At 37.2% G+C, this 15,838-nt stretch overlaps 1 protein-coding gene across 2 annotated transcripts in view; it reads left to right on the forward strand.

The window, feature by feature from the left end:
• Positions 1-14,593, forward strand: part of SHC4 (SHC adaptor protein 4) — a 111,429-nt gene extending 96,836 nt beyond the window's left edge. For both annotated transcript variants that reach the window (XM_033108515.1, XM_033108516.1), the window contains 2 exons: positions 3,513-3,766; positions 10,180-14,593. In XM_033108515.1, the coding sequence (XP_032964406.1) occupies positions 3,513-3,766; positions 10,180-10,335 (410 nt within the window). In that variant the 3' untranslated portion in view covers positions 10,336-14,593. The remainder of the gene's footprint in view (positions 1-3,512; positions 3,767-10,179) is intronic.
• Positions 14,594-15,838: the final 1,245 nt, after the last annotated feature.

Genomic DNA, 15,838 nt, shown 5'->3' on the forward strand with positions numbered 1-15,838 from the left:
AAGTGACCCATACTGGTAAACAATATACAGTTGATTCTCATTATTCATGAATTCCATATTTGAGAATTTGCTCACTCACTAAAATTTATTTGTAACCTCCAAATCCAAACTCATGGCACTTCTGTGGTGATTTGTGGACATATGCAGAGCAACAGAAAATTTGAGTTGCCCAGTGCACACACTCCCAGCTGAGGTCAAACAAGGCAGTGCTTTGCCTTTTTGTTTTAACTTTCATATTGTAAATAAGTATCCTATTGCTATCTATTTAGTGCCACGTTTTCCACATTTTGTGATATTTCTTGATGATTTTGCTGTTTAAAATGGCCTCTACGTATAGTGCTGAAGTTCTGTCTAGTGTTCCCAAGCTCAAGAAGGCTGTGATATGCCTTACAGAGAAAATATGTGTTAGATAAGCTTCATTTGGGCATGGGTTATAGTGATGAGGACTGTGAGTTCAGTGTTAATGAATCAGTAATATATTGTAAATGTGGTGTCTTGAGACAGAAAAACGCGTAAAACAAGGCTATGTATGATTGATAAAAATGTTGTGCCTCGAGGCTTTGGAGGAACTTCACCCTGCAATGCCCTGAGGGACAATGGTTCACTTTGCAATAATTCAGTGTTCATGGCAACTTTTAAAAATATAACTACTAAAGAGAATTGGCTACTTGTGGTCCTCCTGAATCAGAGATGAAGTTGTTGTAACATGACGTGGGGAGAAAAGGGTACGCTTTTCTTCCCACAACAGAAAACTGAGGATTGTTCCCTAACCCTGATGCTCTTCTCACAAGTTTATATTCCTCTTCTGATTTTTTTTTTAGTTATGTGGTTATCCTTACTTTTGCATATATTTTTAATTCTATACACAGTTATTTCCCAGTCCATTGATAATATAATAATCAATACTATCAAAAATACCTTTTTACATGTGCTTTTAAAAAACTGAATGCATCAATATGCTGTCTTCACAGTTCACATTGGTTTCTTTAAATGTCTTACCCCCCTCCCTTCTCATTGGCATTACTTGCAATTGTTTATTTCAGATTTTACATGTTAGATTTTTTTCTCTTTCCTAAGCTGTATTCCCCCTTTCAAAGGTTTTGTGCATCAGATACATATGGGTTTGGATATTCATGTGTATCTTGTGCTTTCCTGAAGTTTTAATTGTGAACAATTTGTCTTTAGTTACTAATGGAACTCCAAGATGACCTGATTATTTTCTTCCATGATCCTATCACTTTTTCCTTTTTTTGTTTCAATTAGAATGGCCTTTCTTGCTACTTCCTTAAACTTCACTACTTCTGAGAAAATATATCAAGTCAACAATTGAATATTGTATGGAAATTACATATAAATAACTCTATTTAAATTATGATTATCGTCCTCAAAGTCAACTTTATGTAAGGAAAGGACCACGATAATAGATGATGTACCACCATGTTAAGAGTGGTTGTATTTATTGATAGGACCATTGGTGATTAATTTTCTTTATTTTTTCCAACATTTGAAAAAATTAACATGTATAACTTTCAAAATTAAAACAAAAATTTACAAAAGTCTGTGAGATATTCTCTTTTAGTAGAAATAGATTCTTAGCAAATGTTTGAATGATTGACATCTCCTAGCACAGTGTATCTTGCCCTTGTGCTAATTTGGGAAACCATGTTAGCAAAGTAATGTCCAGATCCTCTGGCTGGCCCATGATCTGTTGCCTCTTTTCAAGATGATATAGTGTCTGTTTTTCTTTTGTTTTGTCCTTGTCTAAAAGCTCTCCACCATAATCTCAGAATAAACCAGAAGCCACCGTGCACTAAGATGTGTGTGCCCACACACATGCATGCGTGCTTGTCCTCCACGCTTGCAAAAACACTTTCTCTCTTACACACATAAACACACATAGCTAGTCATCAGAAGTTCCCCATTATGCTTGAAAGCAGACAGCACTAAGTCCAACCTCAAGTATTATTCATCAAATCTAGACACATTTCTTCAGGCTTTTTCTAGTGACAATTGAAAGACCTGATTGTTTGTAAAGGAGAATATTTATAGCCACTAGACATAGACAAAAGATATTTTTAAAAGATAAACTTGTGAATGTGGCATCATAACTGTGTTACGCAGAGAGTTCTTAAGCAGGGACGAAACTATAGCATATTAACAGGAGAACTGCCTTATGTCCACAGGGCACTCGTTCCCTGTATCAGCGACTTTATAGGATTGTCACGTATAAGATGTAAAACTCAAAATCAAGAGGATTTTTCATTTATGAGACCCTTGCATAAGGACACATAAGCACCCCTTTGCATTTATGAAGATAAAGGCTGGTTTCTACTGCAAAAGGTCTTTTGCATTTAAAAAGACAAAATCTGATTTCTATGGTTATTTTCCTGGTTAATTTGCCATATTAAACATGACTTTTAGCTAGATTCAGACATAAGAATTTTATGTTATTACTTCTGGAGATGCTGTAAATCATCCTGATAGCCTTGTTATCTACTAAGGACCTTGGTGAGTACAGGAGTAGAGTGGCAAGACCAGTTGTGGAAATAGAAAGATTTTTCAATCTAAAGCAAGAGCTTTAGAGTGTGGTGATTAATTACTTGGGCTTGGGAGTCGGATCTTGTTTCAAATCCCAGGTCTATAACATATTAGCTGTGTGACTTTGGATAAGTAATTTGGACTTTTTAAAGATCTGTTTTCTTGCCTGTCTAATTTTGAGAGTCAAACAAGATAATATAGCATTGAACAGTGCCTGTCATGTTCGATAAATGGGAACTACACAATAATGATTATCACTGTCAGAATCAATAGTACTGTTAAACGCTACTTGGAAGTACCTGTCATCCCCAGTGCCCTCGTTCTGGATAATACTCATTCTGCAGACCCTTGGGGAGCTGCCTCGATGTTTTGCCTTTTTTTTTTTTTTTTAACCTGATTGACTCTGTTTTTTCCAGGCAAGTGAATGACACAAACAACAGAGTGTTCATTTAATAGGAATACTCTTAGGATCAGCATAGCTTTGAAGTGCTTGGTCAGAAGCATCTCTGAAGCACCTTAATAATTTGGTTTTTAAAAAAGCTGAATGCTAAAAAGTAAGCATAGCCCAAAGTTACTGTAGGCATTTTCAAAGAGTTCGGAAAGTCTTAGAAGGCGCTCTGTAATTCAGATACAGCATAAGCCTCTTTCTCTTCAACATATAGCCGTCAGGACATAAAGAGCCTGTCTCTGCAGTTATAAAAGCAGTTCTCATGGGCCAGTTCCTTTTCTCATCTGAAAGGAAAACTCCTGCACCTGGAAAAGACTTTCCTGGTAACAATGTTTGGATCTCCTATTAAATTAGAGCTGTTGAAAGTTCTGAAAACATAAACCTCATTTGTTTTAGAAACAGCATTATTTAAATAGTGCCCGGCACACAGTAGGGCTTCAAGTTGTATTTGCTAAGTGAATGAATGAATGAATGAATGAATGAGGAGATAACTTGATGATGTCTCTCTTTTGTATTTTGACTTCAGAAGCACCAGAAACTGTTCAGCCAGGTGCCATGGCCCAGCCTGCCAGCTCACATTCTTTGCCACACATTAGGCAGCAGTTGCGGAGTGAAGACTGCTACCACGGCAAGCTGAGCAGGAAGGCAGCAGAGAGCCTCTTAGTCAAAGACGGGGACTTTTTGGTTCGAGAGAGCGCAACATCTCCTGGCCAGTATGTACTGAGCGGACTACAGGGAGGCCAGGCAAAACACCTTCTCCTGGTAGATCCGGAAGGCAAGGTACCACTGACTTCTCCTTGTGGTCCTTGTAGGGTCTTGTGAGTAAGGTTACTCGGAATAAGATCCACAACCTTATTATATTGAAAAGTGTTCAAGGTTAAGGGTTTACTTTTTCTTGAACCTTCCAGCTGGAGCAGGAAGTGCTAAATCAAGGTTAGTGGAGGGGTTTGAGTGGGATCCACCCTGCAGGATCAGTTCTGCCTTTCTCAATTCAGTTCAGTGAATTAAACGAATATTTACATGGAAGTACAGGGATTTACAATTGACTATTGCTCAGTATCAGGAAAAAAAAGGAAAGCTCTCAAATATACAACCTAATTTTACACATCAAAAAAATAGATAGTCCTTGCTCTCAGGTTACTTACAATTTCACAAAATAGATGCTTAAGTAATTATAAGGATGAATGACATAAGAATGGTTCGACCAAAGCACTATGATGTTTCTCAGGATAGAGGAGCGCTCTGGATGAGGCAAACTGAAAGGTTCCTTGCAGGGCCTGACATGTATGATGAAACTTAAAAGAAGGCAAATTTTAAAGAGGGGGTACATTTGAAGTGTAGGGAAGGAACCATAGGAACAGACAGAGCAGTAGAATGGTATTATGCCAATAAAAAAAATGTATGGCTGGAACAGAGGATACCTGTAGACTGAAATGATCCTGGACTAAAAACAACAAAATGGTAATAATAAGTCCTTTCTTGTCAATAATTACTTTAATTGTAAATGGTTTAAACTCTCTAGTCAGAAGATGTGGAACAACTAAATGGATATAAAAAAAGATAATCCAATTATATAAGAGGCTTACTTTACATTTAAAGACACACATAGGTTGAAAGTGAAAGGATAGATAAAGATATTCCATGCAAATGATAACCAAAAGAGAGCAGGGGTGGTCATACTTATATCAGACAAAGTAAACTTTAAGCAAAAACTGTTAAAAGAGACAAAGAATGACATTATATAATGATAAAAGAATTAATTCACTAGAAATGTATAACAATTATGAATATGTATGCACCTAACCTCAGAGCACCCAAGTATATGACACAAACATTGACATAACTGAAGGGAGAAATAGACAGCAAAACAGTAATAGTAGAAGATTTCAATACCATCCAAATAGAAGATGAACAAGGAAACAGAGGACTTGAATAACATTATATAGATCAAATGGACCTAATAGATATGTACAGAACATTCTACCCAACAGCAGCAGAATACACATTCTTCTCAAACACACTCGAAATATTAACATGTTAGGTTACAAATCCTAGGGTAGGTTATATGTTAGATCACAAAAAAAAGTGTTAACAAATTTGGGAAGATTGAAATCCTACCAAATATCTTATCAAATCACAATGGAATGAAACTAATGGCAGAAAGGAAACTCTAATATTTATTCTAAATATGTGGAAATTAAACAACATACTCTTGAACAACCAATAGGTCAAAGAAGAAATGAAAAGGGAAATTTGAAAATATCTGGAGACAAATGAAAATGAAAATACAGCATACCAAAACTATGGGATGCAGCAAAAGCGACATGAAGGAAGATGAGAGTGATAAATGCCTATGTTGAAAAAAAAGGAAAGCTCTCAAATAAACAACCTAATTTTACACATCAAAGAACTAGAAAAGGAAGAACAAACTAAATCCCAAATTAGCAGAAAAAAGGAAATAATTCAGATTAGAGCAGAAATAAATGAAAGAGAATAGAAAAACAGTAGGAAAAATACACCAAACTACGAGTTAGGTTTTGAAAGGTTAAACAAAATCGACAAACCTTTAGCTAGGTTAGCTAATAAAACCAGAAGCAAGACTCAAATAAAATCAGAACTGAAAGAGCATCATTACAACTGATGCCAATTTACAATAAAATGGAGGGATATTGAGAGTATTATACTAAGTTAAGTAAGTCAGATGGAAAAGTATAAGAACTGTATGATTTAATTCATATGTGGGATATAAAACAAAAAGCAACAAATGAACAAAGAACTGATTCAACAGAAATTAAATGATTATAAGAGATTACCAAGAACAATTATATTCCAAGAAATTAGATAACCTAGACGAAATGGATAAATTCCTAAAAACATACAGTCTACCAACATTAAATCATAAAGAAATAGAAAATCTGAATAGATAAATTACTAGTAAGGAGACTGAATCAATAATCAAAAACTTTCCAATAAAGAAGAGCTCAGGACCAAATGGCTTGTTTGTGAATTCTACCAAACACGTAAAGAATAACTAATGCCAATCCTTCTTAAACTTTTCCAAAAAACTGAAGAGGAGGAAATACTTCCAAACCCCTTTTATGAGGCCAGCATTACCCTGATACCAAAACCAAAAAAAGACACTACAAGAAAAGAAAATTACACACCAACATCCCTGATAAACATAGGTGCAAAAATCCTCAACAAAATACTAGCAAACCAAATTCAACAGTGCATTGAAAGGATTGTACGCCATGACCAAGTGGGAATTATCCCTAGAATGCAAGGATGGTTCAACATATGAAAATCAATGTGACACACCACATTAGCAGAATGAAGGATAAAAATCACATGATCATCTCAATAGATAAAAAAAGTCATTTGACAAAATTTAATACCTTTTCATGATAAAATAGACACTCAACAAACTAAGAATAGTAAAGGCCACATATGTAATGCCCACAGCTAATATCATACTCAACAGTGAAAATATGAAAGCTTTTCCTCTAATATCAGGAACAAGACAAGGATGCCCACTCTTGCCACTTTTATTTAACATAATATTAGAAGTGCTACCCAGAGCAATTACACAAGCAAAAGAAATAAAAGATATCCAAATTGGTAAGGAAGAAATAAAATGATCTCAGATGACATGATCTTTATGAAGAAAAACCTAAATATTCCACACAAAAAAACTGTTAGAATAAACAATTTAAGCAAACTTGCAGAATACAAAATCAACATACAAAAACCGGTTGCATTTTTATACACTAATAATGAACAATCCAAAAAAGAAATTAAGGAAACAATCCATTTACAATAACGTCAAAAAAGAGTAACATACTTAAGAATGAACTTGACCAAGGAGGCATAACACTTGTGCCCTGAAAACTACAAAACAATGCTGAAAGAAATGAAAGAAAACACAAATAAATGGAAAGACATTCCATGTTCATGGATTGGAAGGTATAATATTGTTAAAAAGCCTATACTACCCAAAACAATCTATAGATTCAATGCAGTCTATATTAAAATCCTAATAGCATTTTTTTATGGAAGTAGAAAAATAATCCTAAAATTCATTTGGAACCGCAGAGGACCCCAAACAACAATCTTAAGAAAGAAGGATAAAGCTGGAGGCATCATACTTAATGATTTTAAAACATAAAGATACGGTAATCAAAACAGTATGGTACTGGCATGAAGACGGACATATAGACTAATGGAACAGTATAGACAGCTCAGAAACAAACCTATGCATATATGGTCAAATGGTCTTTGACAAGGTTGCCAAGAATGGGGAAAGGATACAATGGGGAAAGGGTAGTCTCTGCAACAAAAAGGGGTTGGAAAAAGTGGATATCCACATGCAAAAGAATGAAATTGATCCCTTGTCTTTATACCCTACACAAAAATCAACTCAAAATAGATTAAAGACTTAAATATAAGACTTAAAACTATAAAACTCCTAGGAGGAAACATAAGGGGAAAGTTTTATAACATTGGTTTGGCAATGATTTCTTGGATATGATACCGAAACCAAAACACAGACAACAAATGCAAAAATAGATAAGTGGGATGACATCAAACTAAAAAGTTTCTGTGCAGCAAAGGAAACAATCAGCATCGTGAAAAAGCAACCTACTGAATGAGAGAAAATATTTGCAAACCATGTATTTGAGCAGGGATTAATTTTCAAAATATATAAGGAACTCCTACAACTCAGTAGCAAAAACAAAACAAACAAAAACACAAATAACCTGATTTAAAAATGATAGACAACTTGAACAGACATTTCTCCAAAGAAGATGTAAAAATGGCCAACGGGTATATGAATAGATGCTCAACAACAGTATCATCAGGGAAACGCAAATCAAATTCACAGTAAGACATCATCTTTCACTTGTTGGGATCGCCATTATAAAAAAAAAAAAAAGAAAACCCAGGAAAGAACAAGTGTGGGTGTGCAGAAATTGGAACCCTTGTGCTCTGTTGTGAGAATGTAAAGTGGTGCAGCTGCTATGAAAATCTGTATGTAGTTTCCTCAAAAAATTAAAAATAGAAGTCCCATATGATCCAAATATTCCACTTCTGGGTATTTATCCAACATACATCCCCAGGGGAAAGGCCAGTCAGTGGAGCAGTCAGAACACATACAACATTTATCAATTAAGTTTTCCGTTTTATATGGGTATGGTTCATGTTGCCCCCAAGCAATTACAATAGTAACATCAAAGATCACCATAGCAAATATAATAATGAAAAAGCTTGAAATATTGTGAGCATTACGAAAATGTGACACAGAGACACGAAGTGAGCAAATGCTGTTGGGAAAAGGGTGTCGGTAGACTTGCTTGGCACAGGGTTGCCACAAACCTTCAATTTGTAAAAACGCAATATCTACAAAGCACAATAAAGTGAAAGGCAGTAAAACCAAATAGTCCTGTATAGTGAACACTTGAAAATTTGTTCAGCAGGTAGATCTGTGATGTTTTGTTACCACACACACACACACACACACACACACACACACACACAGCCTGTGTGATGAGGGTCACAGTGACAAATGTTTGCAGGGCCTGGCCAGTGCTGTAAGTGTGTAAAGCTGGGCAAGAGATGGAAGGAGCAAGCGGAGTGGTGGCCTGTGATGAACTGCACGCGCATGTCTTGTGTAAGGGCGGCGGTCACCACTCAGTGCCAGTCAATTGCTGCCATTTGGAGTAGGGGCTGCTGTAGCCAGCTTTGGTTTTTCCAAAGAAGCCACAAAACTAGATTTTATATGAAATCTCCCCATTTTTTTATTCAAAAAACTTAAAAACTCTCTGCCACCTTATTCCCAGCAAACTGAAACACCTCCTGGTGTATTCACCCAAGTGGTTAGTTTATAATCCTGGCACTAGGAAGATTAATTTGGTATTTGCTTGCAAGATCGATTAGAGAGAAGGGGGGAAAAACAAGGACAGAGAAAGTAATTAGGGGATTCTAGGTTAAAATCTAGTGAAAGCTTGAACCAGAATGGAGGCAGGAGAAGTACAGAGGAGGGAAGAGTGAGCTGAAATTAAGAGCACAGACTGACAGAAGTGACCAGCTGATTTGACTTGGGTTGGGGATGAGACGGAAGAGGTAAAAACATCTTCCAGGTTTGGGGCCATTTGAGAGTAAGTTGGAGACATCGTGCCCTTTTCCTTTTCATCCGTGAGTGTGTATTTTCTAAGAATAGGGATATTCTCTTACATAGCCATAGTACCATGACCACAATCAAGAAATTAAAACACTGATGCAATACCATTATTTAATTCATAGTTCGTATTCAAACTTATTCCAATAAGTGTGTGTGTTTTATGCTGAAAACCAGTATCTAGACAGAACTTAAAGAATGTCTTGAGGAGATGAGAGGAAGCAGAATTATGTAATAGGGTGTGCCCTGGCTGCGCCCCTTCCCTCTCCTAGACAGTTCCCAGCCAGCCTCCCAGCAGGAGTATGTTATGGCCAGCCTGCTGAGCCAGTGGAACCAGGATCAAGAGTAATGTCTTCTGCCCGTGCCTAGGGTGAGGATATAATTACACTAGGGAGGAAAGTCCACAGGAGAAGGCAGGCCTAGGGCAACTGAGTTCCCTGAGTTTGGCATGCAGGACACGAAGTTCTGTGTAACAAGTATTTATGAATCACCGGCATGAAGTCTGCAGGAAGGAGACACATACCTGTTAGAAAGGTCTGAGAAGGCTCTTGGAAGGTACAGGATTTGTGTTGAGCCTCCAAGGAGAGGTAGGACCTCTGCAGAAAAGCCTGCTTCCTGCACAAACAGGATATTATGGAAGAACTCTGCTTGATGAGATTTAATCATAATCCTGAAATTCATGCTTTGATACAACCCTCTGAAATATTTATAGGAATGGTGACATGATAGAATATAGCAAATTGTCACATGGCAAAAAGGTTGATTGCAAATTTGGATTGGGTGACAAATGCTTACCATTTTCCTAACTGGGAAGGACAGTTGCTTTACAAAGGTAATGGGGAATGAAAGAATTGTTTACTGAGGGATACAGAGCTGAAAACTACCTTTTATTTTATTCAGCAAAATAGCTCCTTCAGGGATATGTGTTCTTTTGTTTTTTTTTTTTCCCCCTGATTGTTTCGTCTTTCAGGAGAACTATTGTCATTTAACCTAAATACCTCTGTATTTCCTTTTCAAGGTGAGGACCAAGGATCATATATTTGATAATGTCGGCCACCTTATCAGATACCACATGGATAATAGTTTGCCAATCATCTCTTCTGGAAGCGAAGTAAGCCTTAAACAACCAGTAAGAAAAGATAATAATCCAGGACTTTTGCATTCAAACAAATGATAGTAGGGAAATACCATCACACTGATACTTCAAGGAACTCCATTTTGTGTTAGGACACAAAGATAATTGAAACTTGGTTTCTAGATAAAATAGAACACAAACTGTGAAGTGCATCTTTCTGAGACCATCATGAATTGGATCCTTTATAAAACAAAGAACTAACAAAAATTGATCATCAGAAAGTGAAAAATCAGAAAAAGGAGAAGAGGATTGGTCCCTTTGAAAAGGAATTATACATATGCACGGATGTCACTTTTTAAGGCCATATTGCATTGATAACAAGCTAAAAGCACAATTAAAATTTCACATGCTAAAGATAACTTGAATGAACTGCTGGGGCAGTGGTATGTGCCTTTCAACTTGATAATTTGGGGACATTTTCATATTGGGGAGATTAGTTCTAAGTGTCTTCATATTCTATAACTACAGAACCATTTGCCAAAAAAAAAAGTTGTTACAAAAATAAGAATCAATTTGCTTGATGGATATTGACTTTATTATATTTTCTGTTTAGTAGCACTTTCACTGCAATATTAAAATAAATCTGACATTGAATTCGGACTGTGTCTATGCCAGTGGAATCAAATCAAAAGCCACTAAAAGCGTTGATCTGCTCCATTGGCTTGTCCCATTTGCTGGTTAAAAGGTTGGGGCCAAATTATTTGGCCTAGTATTTCTCAATTTTTGCTGTTTGAACTGTTTGTATGCAGCATGTGACAAGCCGAAGAGACCAACTCTATCAGTCATTTCTGATATCATATGTCTCCCTCCTCCCATCCCCCACCAAAAAAAGCTCATGAGCACATGGATTTAAAAGACGGCAACCGAACCAGTGTTCTTCATATTCAATATCCAAGTTGGTCCTGTTACTATTTAAAATACTGGATTTATTTGAAAGGGCAGATATCCTCTTAATTGGCTGTGACTGAATGAGAGTCCCTCACCTACGTGTATCCATAGCACCTTTTCTAGATGTGACCGGACAAAATGCAGAAGGGAGTAAACATAGTAAAAAAATCAGTTGGAAAGTTTTGCCACATGCAGGCGCACTGGTACACAGGTGGTGTAATTAAGCGTTTTGTAGGGAAGAGTGCTGGACCGGCTGTGATCACTGTGACCATGAGCAAATTACTGAACCTGTCTGGACTCCAATGTCCATGTCTATAAAAGGAGAGAGCTGGGCGAGATGAATTCAAAGGTCCGTTTCAGCCCTCACATAATATAGGTCTATAAAAGCAAGTTTTCTATTTATTATGGATCAGTGTTGATAACCAGTCCATATAGTGAAGGTGAAACTCCAGTGTTTTGTTTTAGTCTGTGTTTGTACTCAGCATGAATTGCACAACTGAGGTCAACATGCAAAAGGCAGAGACCCCAAGCCTTTCAGGCAAAAACATTGAAACTTTGGAATAAAATGAGTGAATATGGTAGAAGGATTTGGTTGTTTTAAGTAGCAAAAAACTGCATCAGTCCTTTACTTGCCCTTGCATATAGAGATACGGCCCTTATTTTAGAGTGTTTTTTATCCTGCCTTAACTCCACTTCATTTTGGCTGTATAGATGCAATATTTGTAATTGTGATATATTTGCTAAGTTTTAAATAAAATACGGGAAACTTCTTTTGGATAGAAATCATCAGAAACCAAGCACACTGAACTCTTAATATTTTTATGTAAAGGTTTATGATTTTTATTTTACTGCTACTGCTATTAATTTCTCACACAGGTTTGTTTCCTTTTATACAACTAGGATATAATGTATTTTTCATCAGTTTTGCATACACCGTAGTTCTTGATTATCTCTTCATAAAGAACAAGAGGGATATAGATCATAGAAACTGATGGGTGTTCTAATCACCTTCCTCAGAGAAAGGCTGTGGTCTCAGTCTGGCTGAGCAGTGTTCGCTGCTCAGAAGGAAAGAATTTCTGATACAAATAGATGCAGAGAGTAACTGATGGGAGCAGGACGCATGGATAATCAGTATTTCAGCTGTAATGGATAGTAGCTGGATGAGCAAATACTGCACTTAACGAGTACTGCAGACACAGTTAAAAGAAAATAAAACAACAAAGGAAATGTTTGATTGCATGTGTTAAAGTGGAAATCCATCTGCCTATAAATACCTGTAAATGACTTTTCAAAAAAAAATGATTATTGCTTTGTGACAATTGACAGTACATATCTGATGTTTGGGATTTAGAAAATTTGTTATTTGTAGGCTGTGTCATGCAGTACTGACAGGAAACAGATGGCTGGCTTACATTGGGTAATTTGAGGAGAAGTTAATACAGGGACTCTTGTTTTACAAAGGTGTGGGAGAATCTGGGAAGCCACAGGGGAGGGTGCAGTGCCCTAGGGCCAGTGAAGGGGTGGAGGGGTAGTAACAGAAGGAGTGGGAGCTGTGTGGAAGGGCTGCCTTTTAGGAGCTGTGGCCTATAGTGGGGGGACTCAACCAGTCCTGTGAGTCAAAGAGTTGGAGGCTGGGGCATTTTACTCAGTCGACACAGGATAGTCTTTTCAACAGATGGTGCTGGAGCTATTGGACACCTGTAGGCAAAAGAATGAACCTCACACTGTACATAAACATTAACTGAACTTGATGGTGGACTTAAATGTAAAATGTTAAACTATGAAACTTTTATGAAAGAGAAACATAGGGGCCATTCTTCAGGACATGGGGCTAGGCAAAGAGTTCTTAGACTTGACATGATCCATTAAAGGAAAAACTGGTACATTGTATTTCATCGAAATGACAAATGTTTGCTCAAGAGGATGAAGGACAAGTGATAGACTGGGAGGAAATATTTGCAAACCACATGTCTGAAAAAGGGCTAATATCTGGAATACATACAACACTCTTAAAACTCAACAGTGAAAAAGTCTAATTAGAAAATGGGCAAAAAAACATGAACAGACATTTTACTGAAGATGTAGAGGTGGCAGATAAGTACATAAAAATATGTTCACCATCATTGGCCAGTAGGGTAATGCAAATTAAATTCACAAGGAGATATTACTGTGTACCTATCAGAATGGGTAAAATAAAAAATAGCAACAATACTAAATGCTGGCTAGGATGAGGAGAACGTGGATCACACATTCCTGGTGTGGATGAAAAATAGTATAGCTACTCTGAAAAGCGATTTGGTAGTTTACTAAAAAACTAGACATGCAGCTAACATTCAACCCAGTAGTTGTACTCCCAGGCATCGATCACAGTGAAATGAAAACTTATGTTCACACAAAAACTTGTAAAGGAATGTTCATAGTAGCTTTGTTTATAAGTACCTACAACTGGAAACAAACTGTGGTACATCTATACCATGGAATAGTACTCAGCAATAAAAAGGAATGAGATACTGATACAAAAACTTGGATGAATCTCCAGAGGATTATGCATAGCAAAAAAGCTAATCTCAAAAGTTTATACACTATCGAACTACATTTATATAACATTCTTGAAATGATAAAATTATGGAAACGGAGAACAGAGTAGGGTTAAGGAGAACAGATTAGGGGTTAAGTAGGAAGGAGGGAAGGACATAGTTATAAAAGGGCAACATGAGGGATCCTTTTGTGATGGAATTGTTCTGAATCTTGACGGTATTGATGTGGATATCCTTGTTGTGATGTTGTACCATAGTTTTGCAAGATGTTATTATTGGTAGAAACTGGGTAAAGCTTACAGGAGATCGCCCTATATTATTTCTTGCAACATCATGTGAATCTGCAGTTTTCTCAGAATAAAAAGTTTACTTAAAAAAAAATGTTGGAGGTGAAACAGATATGTCAAAAGATTTTAGGAAGCTGGCTACTTTTTAACTCTTGGCAGTTTCCCTGAATATACTAAATCCACAGAACATGATGGTAGGGTCATCTTGGTGCTCCTGATTCCATTATGCTGGGACTAGGAGGGGATGAGCTGCATGAGACCTCGCTCATGAAGGCCTCAAATGGAAATGCATAATATCATCTCCAGAGAAATGCTGATAAGATCAAAGGATGGCAAAAGCATATGTCGTCGGAGACACTGTCAGCTCCCCCAGGCCCCACTGGATCCCTGGAACCGTATCTGTATGCCCCTCCTCTGGCCTCTGTATGTTTTGCCCCTAACTGCCTGCACGGTGACTCTGTTCATTCTGAGGACAGCCTCAGGCTAGGGGAGCTGCTTTGAGTCAGAGGCACCTGTAGGTTTCCTTTCTCTATCCCCTGCCACCATCACTGTTGCAGGAGTGGGAAAGCCCAGCTCCCTTGCCCCGTCCTGTGAGTCAGGCTGGGTGGGCACCTCTCTCCCAAAGACGCCCCCTCCCCCATAGGCACTGCCCCTTCCCTGATGTGCTTCCTCACCCTCTGATAGCTTTCTCCGGGTAGCCCTTCCTTAATAAATCATTTGCACCCAAATTTTCATCCCACGGTTCACTTCTATGAAGAACCTGACCTAAAACAGAAGAAGTTCAGACAACTTTAAACATGGGTCCCATTACTGCACTATGCTGCCTGTGTGTTCAAATCCATTAAAATTAAAATCCTGTAATATTTCTATGAATGGTATGATTATATTATGTTGTATTTTGTCAATATGTATTGAACGTGTTATATAAGCATTTAAAATACATACTAATTTAAATCTTGTTTGTGTATTTCTTTCCTTTCTAATCAGAGTGTTTCAAGAAACATAAGCAGAGTGGCCTTTGGGAGGGTGTGCATTCCATGTTCAAATATAATTCCTGTAGAACTGGATCTTTATTAAATGGTCATCATCACCTCTTCTGAGCTTTTACTGGTTTTCTGATTTAAAAACTCGTCATGAAAATCCTAAATATTAAAACCAGGCAATTGGTTCTCATACGCTTCTGGCCAAAGAATATTGAAGATGCAAAAGACCTACCATTCCACATACATTTCATCCCCCAACCTCCCCCCCCCTTTTTTTTGGGTAGGGAAAACGTAACTCAGCAACAATAAAGAGCTGGAGAGGAAAAATAGGAATTATTTATTTTTAAGGGAAGAATATGATCTCAATCATACGATTTTTATATCTCCAAATACTGCCTCGTAAATTATTCAAAAAACTTAAGTTTATCTCTATTCACATCCTTCTCCCTAAAGGGAATTTCAATTATCTTCAAGTGTGTATGAGCAGGAGCTTTGCAATGTTGTGCACAGAAATGACGAATAACCTTTCTTGGTGAACTTGAATAATGTGCTCGTTTTAATTTATGAATTCTAAACATTAGTAACCCCTAATACCTTACTTGGTAGATTCCTAAACATAAACTTTAGCTGTATGTAAAGATAAAAAGCCTATAAAATTGCAAGTTATTTTTCCATGATAACTGAAGAGATGACTTGCATGTTTGTATCATTTAATGGTCCATCAGGAAGAGCCTTCAGTCTGTGGGGACAGAGCCTCAGAGAGCAGTTTCCAGGCTCTCGGCCTCACATAGAAAGGTGCTGGCTCAGGTAGTAAATGGCCGTCGACTGTGATCAAATGGCCATCAGC

This window comes from Rhinolophus ferrumequinum, chromosome 6 (assembly GCF_004115265.2).
Source record: "Rhinolophus ferrumequinum isolate MPI-CBG mRhiFer1 chromosome 6, mRhiFer1_v1.p, whole genome shotgun sequence".
Classification (NCBI taxonomy): Eukaryota; Metazoa; Chordata; class Mammalia; order Chiroptera; family Rhinolophidae; genus Rhinolophus; species Rhinolophus ferrumequinum.